The sequence below is a fragment of the Daktulosphaira vitifoliae genome, unplaced genomic scaffold, assembly GCF_025091365.1.
Source record: "Daktulosphaira vitifoliae isolate Bord-2020 unplaced genomic scaffold, ASM2509136v1 Scaffold_1, whole genome shotgun sequence".
Lineage (NCBI taxonomy): Eukaryota > Metazoa > Arthropoda > Insecta > Hemiptera > Phylloxeridae > Daktulosphaira > Daktulosphaira vitifoliae.
Genome location: NW_026099572.1, coordinates 37,065,324 through 37,079,987, shown reverse-complemented (window position 1 = coordinate 37,079,987; position 14,664 = coordinate 37,065,324). Strand labels below are relative to the sequence as shown.

The 14,664-nt window shown below is 24.7% G+C and overlaps 2 protein-coding genes across 4 annotated transcripts; one reads left to right on the top strand and one right to left on the bottom strand.

Annotated features, from left to right (window-relative positions):
* Window positions 1-1,959: 1,959 nt before the first annotated feature.
* Window positions 1,960-14,344, top strand: LOC126904082 (DNA fragmentation factor subunit beta). 3 transcript variants are annotated; one of them, XM_050682780.1, is made up of 7 exons: window positions 1,960-2,021; window positions 3,616-3,724; window positions 3,994-4,120; window positions 5,936-6,136; window positions 7,016-7,388; window positions 7,868-8,069; window positions 9,809-10,013. In XM_050682780.1, the coding sequence occupies exons 2-7, from the start codon at window positions 3,623-3,625 to the stop codon at window positions 9,887-9,889; spliced, it is 1,086 nt and encodes a 361-aa protein (XP_050538737.1). In that variant the 5' UTR covers window positions 1,960-2,021; window positions 3,616-3,622; the 3' UTR covers window positions 9,890-10,013. The 3 variants fall into 3 exon arrangements, with proteins under 3 accessions (XP_050538737.1, XP_050538748.1, XP_050538726.1); XM_050682791.1 differs by lacking the exons at window positions 1,960-2,021; window positions 9,809-10,013 and adding exons at window positions 2,898-3,213; window positions 13,794-14,344; XM_050682769.1 differs by lacking the exon at window positions 1,960-2,021 and adding an exon at window positions 2,917-3,213.
* Window positions 4,115-5,502, bottom strand: LOC126904071 (protein yellow-like). Its single transcript, XM_050682725.1, has 3 exons — window positions 5,222-5,502; window positions 4,432-5,155; window positions 4,115-4,368 (listed from the first exon to the last, which is right to left on the bottom strand). The coding sequence occupies exons 1-3, from the start codon at window positions 5,472-5,474 to the stop codon at window positions 4,143-4,145; spliced, it is 1,203 nt and encodes a 400-aa protein (XP_050538682.1). The 5' UTR covers window positions 5,475-5,502; the 3' UTR covers window positions 4,115-4,142.
* Window positions 14,345-14,664: the final 320 nt, after the last annotated feature.

Here is a 14,664-nt window from a genome sequence, read left to right as displayed (position 1 = left end):
TGAGGTTCGCAGTGCTGATGATTATGCAAATAATGATCTAGATGATTTACTTTGTAGTTTTAAAGATCCTAAAAATAAATTGTTTATGAAACATGTAGGTTTACCTGCATATTTATATATGTACAGCGAAGAGCAACTACAAATAAAAAATAAAATGAAGACAAACCCTGAAAGTTTGTTTACTGTTTGTTTGGATGTTATAGGTTCAGTAGTTAGAAAAATAGATAGAGATCAAAAGACCTCTTTACTACGTTGTAGTTATTCGAGTGCCATTGCTATTGAAATCAACTGTAACTTGTTCATTATTGGAATTGCTAAGTTCAGCATATGATATAACAGTAATAACACCGTGGCTTGTGGCCTTTAAGAGTTTTGTTATTAAAGGTAATCTCTCTTGGCCTGTATTTCCTAATGTAGTTATAGATTTTACTTTTGCACAAATTCATTCGTTATCAATAACTTTAAACGGTTTTACTTCAATATTTGATTACTTGAGTTGAACAAATAGAGTTTCGTATGAAGATACTGATGCTTCAAATGTAACAATAATAAACATTTGCATGAATCATTACGCTAAAATCATTGTAAAATATGTATATAACTATAATCAGGGACCAAAAATTGGTAAAATGTTAGAAATTCTATAACAGACTGGATTTGTATACTGATTGATACTAGAATAATTAATGACATTGAAACATGGTTTAGAATGTATTCTTTGATTCTATAAACACCCTCATTGAATGAGGACATATCAAAAGCTATAAACGGTATGAAAAATGGTTGTAAAGTTGTTGATGAGGAATTTTATAAAGAGGATGATAAGTTGAAATTATTAGATAATGATTTATGTTCGTCAAACACTAGTAAATCTCTTTTCTATTGTAAATGTCAAATGATTAAAAAAGAGGTACATCATAAAATTGAAAATAGTGATCAAAATGACCTAAATAACTCATATTATGATTAGAAACTGAAAATAGACTTATCAATTCTATTTCAAATGGCATCATTGGATTATTGCAGTGATATACTTGAAGAAAAAGGTATGCTATATTATAGATCCGATGTGCCCCATAAAGTAATCGATATTATTTGATACTATTCAAAACATTGTTAAATGCAATGGCTTTCCATACTTATATTTTATTCAATGTCTATATAAAAACGTACCAACACAAGCAGTTGGTTATAACTATGGAGTTATTATTATATATAATTCTATTACTATCCTAAAAAAGTCTAAATTCAGAAAAAAATTTGACCCTGATACTTACAGGAATGACTTAAAACATTTATTGCTAGAAAATTCAGGTGATACGACAAACATTTGTTTATATTGTCAAAGACATGAAGATAGACATAGAGGCAAGTGTATCGAATAGGTGTCATGTACTACAAATGATTGCTGTATATGAAACATATAGGTTAAACGATTACAGGAAAAATGACTTTTATTGTATCCTATGTGACAAGACAAAAGATAAAACAAAAACTATACAGTCGTAAATAATAAAATTAATAACAGTATTTTACACAGATTCAAAAAAAGACAAAAGAACTACTCAACGATGATAAAATGATAATTTCTGTGCATTGTTTATACATAATTATTTATATTTTTGTAATGTAAATAAATTGACCAATGCTTTTAAGGATCTCAATCATCAATCCTCGAAGTGAGTAATTCAGATAGTATGTGATACAAAATTGTGCAATTGTTATCAGAATTTATTATTAATAGAAGTATAGGTTATAAGTATATAGATGGAATGTTTTATGCATTTAGAATAGATTTTTTAAACTAAACAAATATAATTAAAATATCATTAATTTTTTCTAGGTCGTAAATTACATATTTACATTCATTGTAACCACACCTATTATAAGTTATTCACAAAACTTATGATAGACAGTCCGCATTCTAAAATAACATTTTTAATATATATAAAATAATAAATTTTAATCAAATATTTAGAAAAATAAGTAGTACGGCATTGAGTTTTAATAGGATTAAAGAGGTGAGTTATATAAAATAATATCTAAAGTCATTTTCATAGATATGTTTGCATAAATAATAAATATTTATTAGTAATAGTCTAATGGGAGGGGATATGAGTTAACCTTTCAATTTATGACAATCAAATAAAAAGGTTATTTAGCATAACGAATATGAATAAATTTTATGTTCTATAAATTTGGATGATTAAATTTTAAATCGTCAAAAACGCAAATATCCGAGAGCAATTCCCCCGAATTTACACTTTTTAGAATAGACGATATGACTTAACAATACTCGGACACCCGAGTACCATTTGTTGTGAATTATGCTTTTCGATAGATAATTTTATAAGCTTTTATTTAGTGTATAATTATCGCCTGGGAACTTTATCAAAAATACAAAAAACCATAGGTGGATCGCACTAATATATATTGTTTTCGATCGCAGAAATGACACATCAATTTCTATAATACAGGTTACTTGGACACTCGAGTACCATTTGTGACTTATGATATTTGATAGGAAGTTTTTATTTGGTTTATAATTAATGCCTAGATTTGTCTCGGAACTTTATCAAAAGTACGAAAAATCGAGCGGCGATCACCCGGTTTTTTGTTTCTTTACTATCATTGATATGATCCAGCAATTTTTCTCATTGGGGTTACTTGGACACTAGTACTATTTAGTACTATTTAGTAGTATTATTTACTATTCAAGTACTATTTACGAATTATATAACTTGATAGGAAATTTTATAAGCTTTTCGTTGGTATTTAATTTTTAAGTGAACAACTCTCAGAACTTTAGCAAAAATACAATTATCATACTTTTTAACTAAGTAGCGTCATCTAGCGATGTATTTGATTAAAAATTGCTATAAAGGAATTTCTAACATCAAACACTTGTTAAAAGATAGTAATAAAAGTGATAAACCATGTTATCATGATAATTTATTTAAAACTATTTACAGTTTGTAGTTATGCGACTTTCAAAATTAACTTATATTAGGTGTCTTATATTGTATCTGATTAGAAAATTGCTGGAAAGGAATTGTTAACTTCACAGTTGTCTTTTAATGATAATCATAAAATAAATAAATAGTTTCAAATATGAGTTATTTTTTCTGAAATATTTCATTTTTATGTTACAATATTCTATCTAGTTATTTTTAAACAAATTAAATACTGAATATTTTTCCAACAATTTTGAAGGTATTTTAATTATTTTTAAATTTTATCAACTAATTTTCCTTTTCATTTAATTATTATAAATTACTCTTATTATTTATTTTTGATATGCTTATGTTAATATTATAATAGATCTAATTAATATTTTTTAATACAAATTTATATTTGGTTTAGAATTAAATACTTAATGTAAAGGATTAAAAACTTCAAAACATTTAAAATTATTATTTTGTTTATGGGGTTGATAATTTTAAATAAATATGTTGCATTTTAAATTTGCAGAAGAAAAATTAAATTGTAAAAATAGACTATTGTATATACTAAACTTTTCTAAGATTTTTTATCAAATTACTTTGTGAATTTTATTGAATATTTTTAACTTTAAAAAGTCATTTTATTAAAAGGTATAATATTTTGTTTACCTAGTGCAACTATGAGAGGTTATAAAATTAGTAATTCTACAAGAGATAAAAAATTTGGAATTGCCTGTTATTCATTTGAGGATCTTCGAATAAAAGGATGTCAAAAATTAAAGGTAAAACTTCTACACATAAACAGTGGTGCTGAAACCTTGGGGTGATGCAAGGGGTGATAAATAAGTGATTTTAACTAGTTATATATATTTCATAATTTATAATTTAAACTATTTAAAATTTACTAATATTCAATTATTTAATTTCTGATTTATTTAATTTCTAAATATTATTTATGTTACCTTTTATTATTTTTTAATTGTGTGACATTACTATTTAAATAATAATTGTTATGTAGAAATATTGATATTAGTATTTTCTATTTTTACAGATTAACAATAAAAAAGTAACAATATTATTACAAGACGGTACAATTATTGATGATGAAGAATACTTTCAAACTTTGCCTAATCAAACATTATTTATATTCCGTCTTAATGGAGAAAATTACATGACAGGTTTGATTTATTTAAACAATTTTTACATTTCATCACACACTGTTCCTTTTATAATTTGCCGAACAGGAGTCATGTATATTTTTGTATTTATATAACTTTGGTCAAAATTATTATTTATGTAAATTGGTAATGTATTTGATAATACCCATAAATTTCCTGTCTTATCTACTCTTACATCTGATGGAAACAAGTCTTGATCATTGTCTAAAATTATATTACTTTGAGTATGTTCATTATACTCTTCTCCGCTGAAAAAATATATATTATTAAATAAAAAAAAAATAACCAAGATTATAAAAGAATGTTTTTACCTATAAGAATTCCAACATCCTATAATATTTTTTAAAACAAGACCATAGAATAAAACTCCTGTTTCCATATCAAGTGTAGATGATTTTGCTTGTTTGTTCATTCCTCTTGATCCCATAACTTTAAATTCATATACATCTTTGTTTTGGTCATATTTCCAATCTTGAAGTATTTTTGAGCTGACTGTAAATCCCATTGTACTGGCTATACTATGAAAATATACTGTTCGATAACTATCTCTTTCCACTGGAGATAGAGATATTCCATATAAACCTTTCTGAGATTGATAATGAACACTTCCAAAATTGAAATCACCATAAATTGGATCAAAATGAAAATAGTTATGTGATATTGCATTTGAATCATTAGTTTTCCAACGATACACTATTAATCTATATGTGTCACTATCGGGTACATATGCATAAGCATCTTCACAAGTTGAAGAAGTTACATCTATGATTATATTACTAAAATCTGAGTTAGTATTTGATAAAGATTCTAAACTAAAAGTTCTTAAATGTGTATCAGTTCTCAAATCATAAATATGTATAGATGAGGCTATTTCACGATTATTATTAATTTTTCCACTATCAAGTATCCATAAACGATCACACACATCAGCTCGAACTATAACCACTGAAGTTAGATTATGTGATGAAATATCATGAACATTTTGATTTGGATATGGAATAAAAATTGGCGTATAATTTCCCATAGTTTTCAAATCTAGAAATACATTACTAGTAACCATTATTTTCTTTTAATACTATTATTAAATATATTTTATCTTACTTGTAATATCTAAATAAGAAAGAGTAGCAGGAATATTTTGTTTGAATCTAGGTGTAACTAAAAATAATTTATTTTTCCATCTTTCTAAAGTAACTGGCATAGCATTTACTTGGTTTAAATACTGGCTCTCATTTTTAGCATCATTGTTTGACAATAAAAATTTTGTTTCTTTTATATGAAATATTTCCTTTATTCTGGAATTTAGTGTTGTTAAGAATAGAAAATTTAATAGTAGTAAGAGCTTTAAAACCATAATAATATTTATCTACGTATAATAATTTTAAATAAAAAATTTCATTTGTGAATGTGTTTGTAACACTACTATCTCCATTTTATACAACCTTGTATTTATAGAAAACTGTGTGTCATTGTTCAAAATACTGNAAGAATAGAAAATTTAATAGTAGTAAGAGCTTTAAAACCATAATAATATTTATCTACGTATAATAATTTTAAATAAAAAATTTTATTTTTGAATGTGTTTGTAATATAACGCTACTATCTCCATTTTATACAACCTTGTATTTATAGAAAACTGTATGTCATTGTTCAAAATACTGTTTGTGTCAACCCATGCATGTCTTAATAAATGAAAGTTAATTAAAAATAAATTATAATGATAATAATATTAAATTGTAACTAACTAATAATTTTTGTAATTTTCAAAATATTTCATGTAATTTGTATTAAAAATAAAAGTTATATTATTTATAGGGGCCGACATAATTTATAATGCTCTAAAAACTGTTGATGTAAATCTATTAAAAATTTCATCTGTTGAAATTAAATCATTTATGGATGAAAACATTAAAGATAAAATTAGAGTACTATCTTCAATTATAGATATACAAGATTCTGAAAAAGTAGATTGCACTATTTTAAGTTTAAGATCAAAACATCCTCAGTGGTTTGAAGGTATGATAATATAATTGTGTATCTTAATTTATGTTATTAAAATATGTGAATATATACACTTATAAAGGTTACACAGAATGAACAATGAGAGTTACTTTTCAAAATTGAGATTTTGGTGATGAAAAATTTGTGTTGTCATGATGTATCTTTTAAGTCATAAAACTTGTTGAAAAAGTAAATTAATCAAGAGTTATAGCCATTTAAAGTATTTGTATATTAGAAAATAACTAGGTAAGTTTATTGAAATTAAGTTTAAATGAAAATAAATGTTATACATTTAAGTTCTACATATGTATTTATGGTTATAAGATTTAATTTTCAAAAAAAGACTTTACTTAGGGCATATGTTCTTTCTTATTTCAGAAGACTTCTCCATTTTTATTTCTAAAAATGTAAACCTAAGGATGACTTTTCTATTATTTTTTGTGGTAACTGTTAACAAATGTTACAAACTTAATTTTATTATGTTTACTATGTATAAAGTCATCACATTTAACCTTATTGTAAAATATTAGTTTGTAAAAAATTTTTTTTTTCGCATTTTAAAATTTAAAATGCTATTTTCTTAGTTAACAATAAAATAACTCTCATTGTTTTTTCTGTGTACTATATATATAAATAATAAATATGGTATATAATTAAAATCTCAGAACTGAATAAGAATAAAAATTACAAAAATATTTAAGCTCAATCATTATATTGATGCAATAATAGAAAATTATATTATTAAATGAATACAGTAAAATATTGTATTCAAGCCAATTAATATCCAAATTTCATTCCAAAATGAAATATATATATCAAAATATAAATTTTACTTATATTTTTTTATGAGTTAACACATTTATATATGTAAAAATGAATTTATAAAATTATTAGATTTAGATACAAGAAGTCAAACAAAAGAAGAGTTTATGTTTAAACGCAGTCAAGAAAGAATACGAAATTATATGTATAAAACTAAAGCAGATGTTAAGAAATCTGAAATATACATAACTGACATTAAACAAAGACATTATCTTGACGAGGCATTTGAAAATTTTTCCATCTTTTTAAATGCTTACAAATATAATGGACATTATTTTGATAGATCAAATCATCTATGTCTTTGTGATAGTTTAGGAACATTTAGCTGCGAAGGAGCATGGAATCAAGAAAACTGTTCTTACGAGCGTGGCGTTGGGCACAAAATCAATCCATACCAAAGTAAAGAGACCAGAATAATTTTTTCAACTTGGAATTTAGATCATTGGTTTGTTTAGTGTTACCAAATTTAAATATTTTACTAACAGTTATTTATTTATTCAAATAATATGAATTTCACATTTAAAAATTTTGAAATATGATAAATTGTGGAATTTTAAGTAGTTTAATTTTACCTATCAATAAAAATAGTGACATATTACTTAAAGAAAAAAAATTTATAACTGAGGCAAAATTAATAAAACAACTTTATTGAATTACTAATCAACTTTGCATAAGATTCATTAGGTCATCCATAACTGTACGGCGAGAGTGTAGCAAGTAATGCATTATGATAATAATAATGTAACTTGCACTTTGTCTTCAGTCTATATTTTAAAATATTAAAAATTTCATTTGTGTCACTATTCTTACTTATATATGATATATCAGCATAATAATTATCAAATTAATAAAACATTAAAGTTAGTTTGTTCCCAATTAAACAAAGCTATAAAAAGTCATAAAACTTAATTTTTTAATTTTTAGGATAGAAAGATCAAGATCAATTATACCAGCACTTTTTATTGCCAGTTCTCTTGCAGTCATTAATGACGTATCCATAAATTTTCAATATTTTTATGATTTACTTTTCACTTCAAAAAATCTTAAGTTAGTACATATTGTTTGTCATAATAAAGGACAACATAGTAGTGCCAAATGCGATCCTGAACAATTTCTTGAAAAAAAAGTATGTGTAAAATTGTAAAATTTACAGAAACTTATTTATAATTATAATCATCAAGGGTATATTTAGTTTAGGAAAAAGGTCATTGCCCTGGTAGTAAATTTTAAAGGCATGGTTACTATAATTCAAAGAGTATTTTTTAATTTAAATATAGGTGAATTTTAATTAATAAGAAAAACTATTAAAATTTTTGAAATTTTGTAGTTTTTATAAAATTTTAAACAAATTTTTTAATTCAGTTATGTTATTAAAAATATTTATTTGGATGAATTGTAACCTCTTGACCCCTTATTTGCGCCAATATTATATCTATCATATAATTTGTTTGATTAAAACTAGAATGTTATCGAGAAAAATATGAAAGCTGTTGAATTTAAAAAATATAAACTTGTGGCAACTCAAAAAGCCAAATACAGTATGATATTTTAAGAATGATACTCCTATTTTTGTTTTGTGAAAGTGTATAAACTAAAATTTTATTTATTTTGATAAACCATAGAATATATCAAATTTATTATAAGAAAAAATGATTTATAAGAGTAGATTTAGGTGTAACTTTCAAAAGTTTAACAAAAACCTATTTTTATTTTTTTAATATTAAGTGGAGGATTGCCAACCAATTAGTTGTGAAGACAAGGTAAAAGAAAAAAGAAATATGACTATTAAATTGAGAATGATCTTAATAAAATTTTGATTTGTTGATAACCAGTTTTGTTATATTGGAGATATTAGCTTTTAAAAATGTTGAAAAGGTTAAGAGCGGATAAGTGTTATGCGACGCTTTGTTTTTACCATGCACAAATAAGAATTCTTCAATGTTGCACACACTTCTTGCCTATACCCAAAAATTATATTAACTCAAAAAGTAATAATATAAAACTGGTTATAGACTAGTCAAAATTTTATTTAGAATATTCTAAATTTAATAGTAAAAAAATATTAATAGGTTTCCATTTCACTTCAAAAAGTTATCCCTAAAAAATCTACCATTTGAAATAATTTTTCTTACAGTAAACTTAATATATACTGGCGGCCAGAATTATTAGATCACCAAAGAAATTCGAATTAAAATTTCTGTCGATAATTTTTTGCAGGTGAATTATTTTTTCTTTGAATCTACATCAATCATGTTTGTTAATATTATAATAATATTTAATAAACCAACAAGATATCAAATCTTATTTGAAAAAAATCTTAAAGTTATTGTGTGATCTAATAATTTTGGCCGGCAGTATATATTATGATTTATCAAAATAAATTAAATTTTAATCTGTATATTTTTATGAAAAATCATTATTTAACAAAAAAAAAGTAGGACATTCTTAAAAAATTGCATTGTATTATAAATACATCTGATTAACTGAAATAATTATGAAAACTGTAGCTCAGTACAGCTATATCTTAAATATACTTCTGTAAAAACACCTCTGTTGCAAGAATACAACCAAAATTCATATTTAAATTTTTTTAGTAATTCAAAATTAATTAATATTCTAAGTAGTCTGAATGATTGATAAAATATTGTCAATATTGTGAAGTACGTAGATTGATGGGGACAAAATATACAACTTCCAAGTCTTTCATTTAAATTCTATGTTAAAGGATTATATGAATTACAATAAAAATATTTAAAAAAAAATTAAGGCTAGTCCAAGTATTTAAAAAAATTAATATGATAGTTAAAAATTCTACTTTTAATACTAATATTTGTTAACTATTTAGAATATATCTCTATTTTACAGGTGTCCAAAAATAATCAAGGTAGAATATCAAAAAATGAATGTTCTAAAAAAATTTCTAAAAATAATCAAAAATGTTTTTAAGTATTTTACATACTGATTAGTACATAATTTTTTTGTATAATTGAATATCATCATAAAATTACATTTTATTTTTTATTATTAATATTAAAATTTATCTCATAGGAAAATTTCAATAAATTGATAAACTGAGTATTAAAATGTATTTTTATTTTACTGATAGCTAGTGTATCAATGTCTATCACAATCATAATTAATATATCAATTGTGTTATACACTAATAACACTTTTTATTAATTTAGAAAACAGTATAATAATTTATTTATAGATATTTTTTATAAAAATAATTTTAATTAATTAAAAATTCTTGAAATAATAAATTTTATAAATAAGGCATTCAGAGCTAAAGGGTTAAATTCACATTTTGAAATAAATGAAGTAAATACTAAGTTAAAAAATTATATTCTTTAAATAATAAGTAAGTTAACAGGAAGATGTCCAATTTTTTGAATATATAGTAATTTATTAATAGTATCTTAACCAACTACATCAAGAATACCAACAATCATTTGTTTATCACTTTGATCCCAATAGCTCTTAATGTTTCAAATAACATTTATTCACAATTTTTATTCTGTAAAGGTACATAGTCATAATTTTATTTGTAGTAGGGGTTTTAAGGAAAATTTCATACAATACTATACATTTTAACCTCGTAGTTATAATTTTTTATTTGAAAAACTTAGACTACTATAATATGTGTGTGTTGCTGTACCTTTTTAAGAATTATTTTCATATCTAACTTTATTTTTTACATTACATTACATTGAAAAATTATATATATTTTTTAATAAATGTGTCTGTGTTATATTATAATTAAAAAATAATTTTACATTTATAATAACTATTGTAAGAGTGCAACAAGGTTTTGTTTTAAAGCCTTACATATTTTCTATAAAGATGGATGAATTTATTAATGAGGGTGAAGTGGAGAGAAGCGTCTGATGTGTTATGTAATAAGAAAATTTCAATAAGGCTGAAAAATAAGTTCTATAAGACTGTAGTGAGACTAGCCTGATGTATCATTCAGAATGCTGAGTGGTTGACAAGAGAATAGAACAGAAATGAGAATGTTTTTAATGAATGAGTGGAGTGACTAGAGAAGATAGTATAAGAAACAAATATATAAGAGGGAGTATAGGTGTAGCCTTGGATAATATGAGAGAAAATAGACTTAGATAGTTGATCATGTTACGAGGAAAGATGAATCGGAAGCGGTGAGAACAGTTCTGGAAATTAATATTAAAGGAAAAAAGGTAGAGAAAGTCCAAAAAAGAGACGGAAGGATTTTATTGAATGCGAATGAAGACGGTTGATGTATGATATCGCGTCAAGTGGAGGCTTAGAATAAGATAGTACTCTAAGTAGTTGGGATAAAGACAAAGAAAAAGAAGAACAACAAAAAACTACTTTCTGAAAATTTGGTTTTTGGTAAATTATATATATGTATATTTGTACTTTATAACTCGTTATAATTTCTCCGTGCAATATTAAATTATTGAATACAAATTTCATATTAAATTGAATTATTATAATTAGTATTTATTTGTGTATTACATTAATAAATCGAAAAACTTGTAATCATGATATAATTAGGAAATAGGAGTATAATAATAGAAAATAATTCACCAATTTCTTAAAATTAAACAATATTGGGATTCATAATCTATGGAAAAATTAAAAGAAGAATAATTTACTTAAGTCTATTTTTATATGGCCTGATGAAATTTCAAAATGACCTACTTGAAATCTCGCACGCCCAAAAAAAAAAAAACTGAAATGACGCCTCTGAATTAGAGGTAAGTGAAGACATTTATTTATATAATAAATCTATAATAATACCTTCACCGAAGGATTTTTAGTAACAAACAATTAGAGTAAGGTAGATCGTTGGAAATGAACTGACTAAAAAAACTGCATAAAAGTAAAAATACTATACTCACGACTCGTATAAATTCGTGTATACATTTTTGTGCAGAAGCTAAATAGTAACATTTCGTTGATATTTCTTTATTACTCATATACATCAGACGTCCTTCTATAGGCATACATACCCCGAGATCCCTTTTACTTTTATTCTATTATTTTCCCTTAATACCTCATTAATTTTCTTTATACTAAACCGAACCTCCTTAAAAATTTTGTTTACATTAATATACTACCCCCCTTTTTTTATTTATTACTTAAACCTGACATGAATTGTCAGGTTTAAATGTCATGAATTCAGTTCAATTATGTTTCTCGTGTAGTGAATGAGAAATTACTTAATAGATTATATTACTACATATTTATATATATTATATAACTACATCAATTATATTGCAAGCGGGCTTTTATATTAGTAAATCGGCCTGTAACAACAACGTGGTTTGCCACTTGCATAACGACTAGCTAGAGTAGCAAGGGTCGCCACCACCTAGGCGAGGTGTCACACCTATCAGATATGATTACCGGACCATAGGTGGAATTTAATTTTAAGTTAATTAAAAGTATAATCTAAGTTAATATGTCGTTATATGTATAAATTACTATAATGCCTCGTGGTTTATAGAACACAATTATGCCAATCAAAGTTGTATGTGGTTGATATGTAAAACATACCGTAGCCCGTGTCTAGATTAAGGAATAGGAATGAAATACACGCGAGTAATTAAGTTACTCGCGCAATAAAATAAATATTACAATTGAAATTAATAAGGAAATTTAATTTAATTGTTAAAAAAAGAAAATTAAGTTAAACATGGACAAAAATGCGAATGCATCAAAAACCATGTCTACAAATAAAGGCAATACAAATAAAATAAAATATTTAAACAAATAATATTACAAACATCACGGACGGTATTGGAACACATCCGTTAATGTTAATAGGAAATTAATGAAGAACACCAGGAGCGGTCTGGACACTCGCTCCTTAGCGTTGGCTAGAAGAAAAGGGAAACACGTGCTCTCCACACATAAACAAAATTAAGTTAATTTACAATAAAATAATTAATAAAATATAGCTCATTACATAAATATAATATAAAAAAAAGAAAACGATACCCGGTCTCCGAAGAGACCCATCCGATGGTCTGGATGCTTCGCCGAAAAGATCTAGCCGTTCGCCGTTGGCGGTTCTACTCCATCATTGAAAAATATGTCAATAAAACAATAAAAGTGTGCACCCTAGCACGGTCAATGACAGAAGAAAGAATAGAGAAGAGTCAACACCGATCTAACGGCAATTTCATATCGATAACGGCCAGTCTTTTTGGAAGGGATCAATAATGATAAACAATTCGATTTTAATTATATTTCTCTTTTATCGCCTTATCTAGCGGTCAGAGGCAAAATAATGAGTGGTTGACACCGCTGTGTCAGAAAAAGGTTCTTTCGCGCGATAAAATAAATAAATAGACATAACAAAAAATCATAAACGGTCCACCTTTGAATTTGTGACGTTACAATATTAACAAATGTAAAATTAATTTTTTGTTCTAATGGATAACGAAAAGAGATATGAACAAAAAATTAATCTACAATACATCTATCATTGTTGTATTTACCATTTATAATTAAAATTTTAGTTACGGGGAAATATTAAAATCGTATAGATTTTTCATATTAATTAGCTGTTTGAAAGGGTTATTTCTAACATTTTTTTTAAAATGAACCATTAATGATATCTATATAATTTAAAATAAGATGGATTTTTGTTTAAATACAAATTTATATTTTCTATTTGTAATATTTATCAAACATCAATATCATTATAACAATTAATAAAATAAAAATTTAATTTATGAAATAATGATATATACTGTAACACAGTTTAGCGTCTTATAATTTTTAAAAGAATAATTACTTGCATAAAAATGTCTGTAAACTTAAATAACATTTTTCAACCATTGCGTATTTTTTTTAGGGGCTGACAAATTTTAAAACAGGTCCGGAGTATTCAATATTTTTAAGTTAAAAAGTTATAAAGAAATTTTATGTCCTAACATTTTCTATCAAGATACTTCATTTTTCAAAATTATGATCACTCTCTAATAACGTCCCTATACTTTTCTAGAAGCAGATTTAACAAAAAATAAAAATTTAACTCGTTAAAAAAAAAAAATCCGAAAACTTATTAAAGGTTTAATAATTGATAAAAATTTTAATGATTTGATAGTTTGTATAATATAAATTTAGAGAGTATTTTTCTTACATTCTCGTATATTGAAGTGTTCAAAGGCTGTATGCATAATGAAAAAAGCTTTTTAACAATTTATAATAAGTGATGAACGAAATAAAACGTCTTTAAAATCGTAAGACCTAGACATAGAATTTACAGTACCTAATATATACATTAGGCACTGTAGACTCTATTTCTAATAAAACTATCTACGTGTTATTTATGATCCGTGTATTAATTTAAAATGTTTGTGTCTAATCAGGACCGATCCGGTGCATCCATGGAGTAGTGTCCGTGCATTGAAATTTAATTGAGGATTGGGGTTAAAACAATTCTTCAATTTTTATTATGTATAATATGTATTAATTACTACCTTTTCCTGTAATTTTAAACATCATAAATAATAATTTCTATATCAATTTAATTTTTTTAAACAACTTAATCATTGCCAGATAGTTGTTATTAACTATGGAAATAAATTATTTTCATATTTAATTATTATTACATAATAATTACTTTATTTTCATAATTTTAAATAATAACAGTAAATATTCATAGAAATTAAAAATAAAAAGTTGTCATAGTAATTAAAAGATGACAACAGATTATTGAGTAT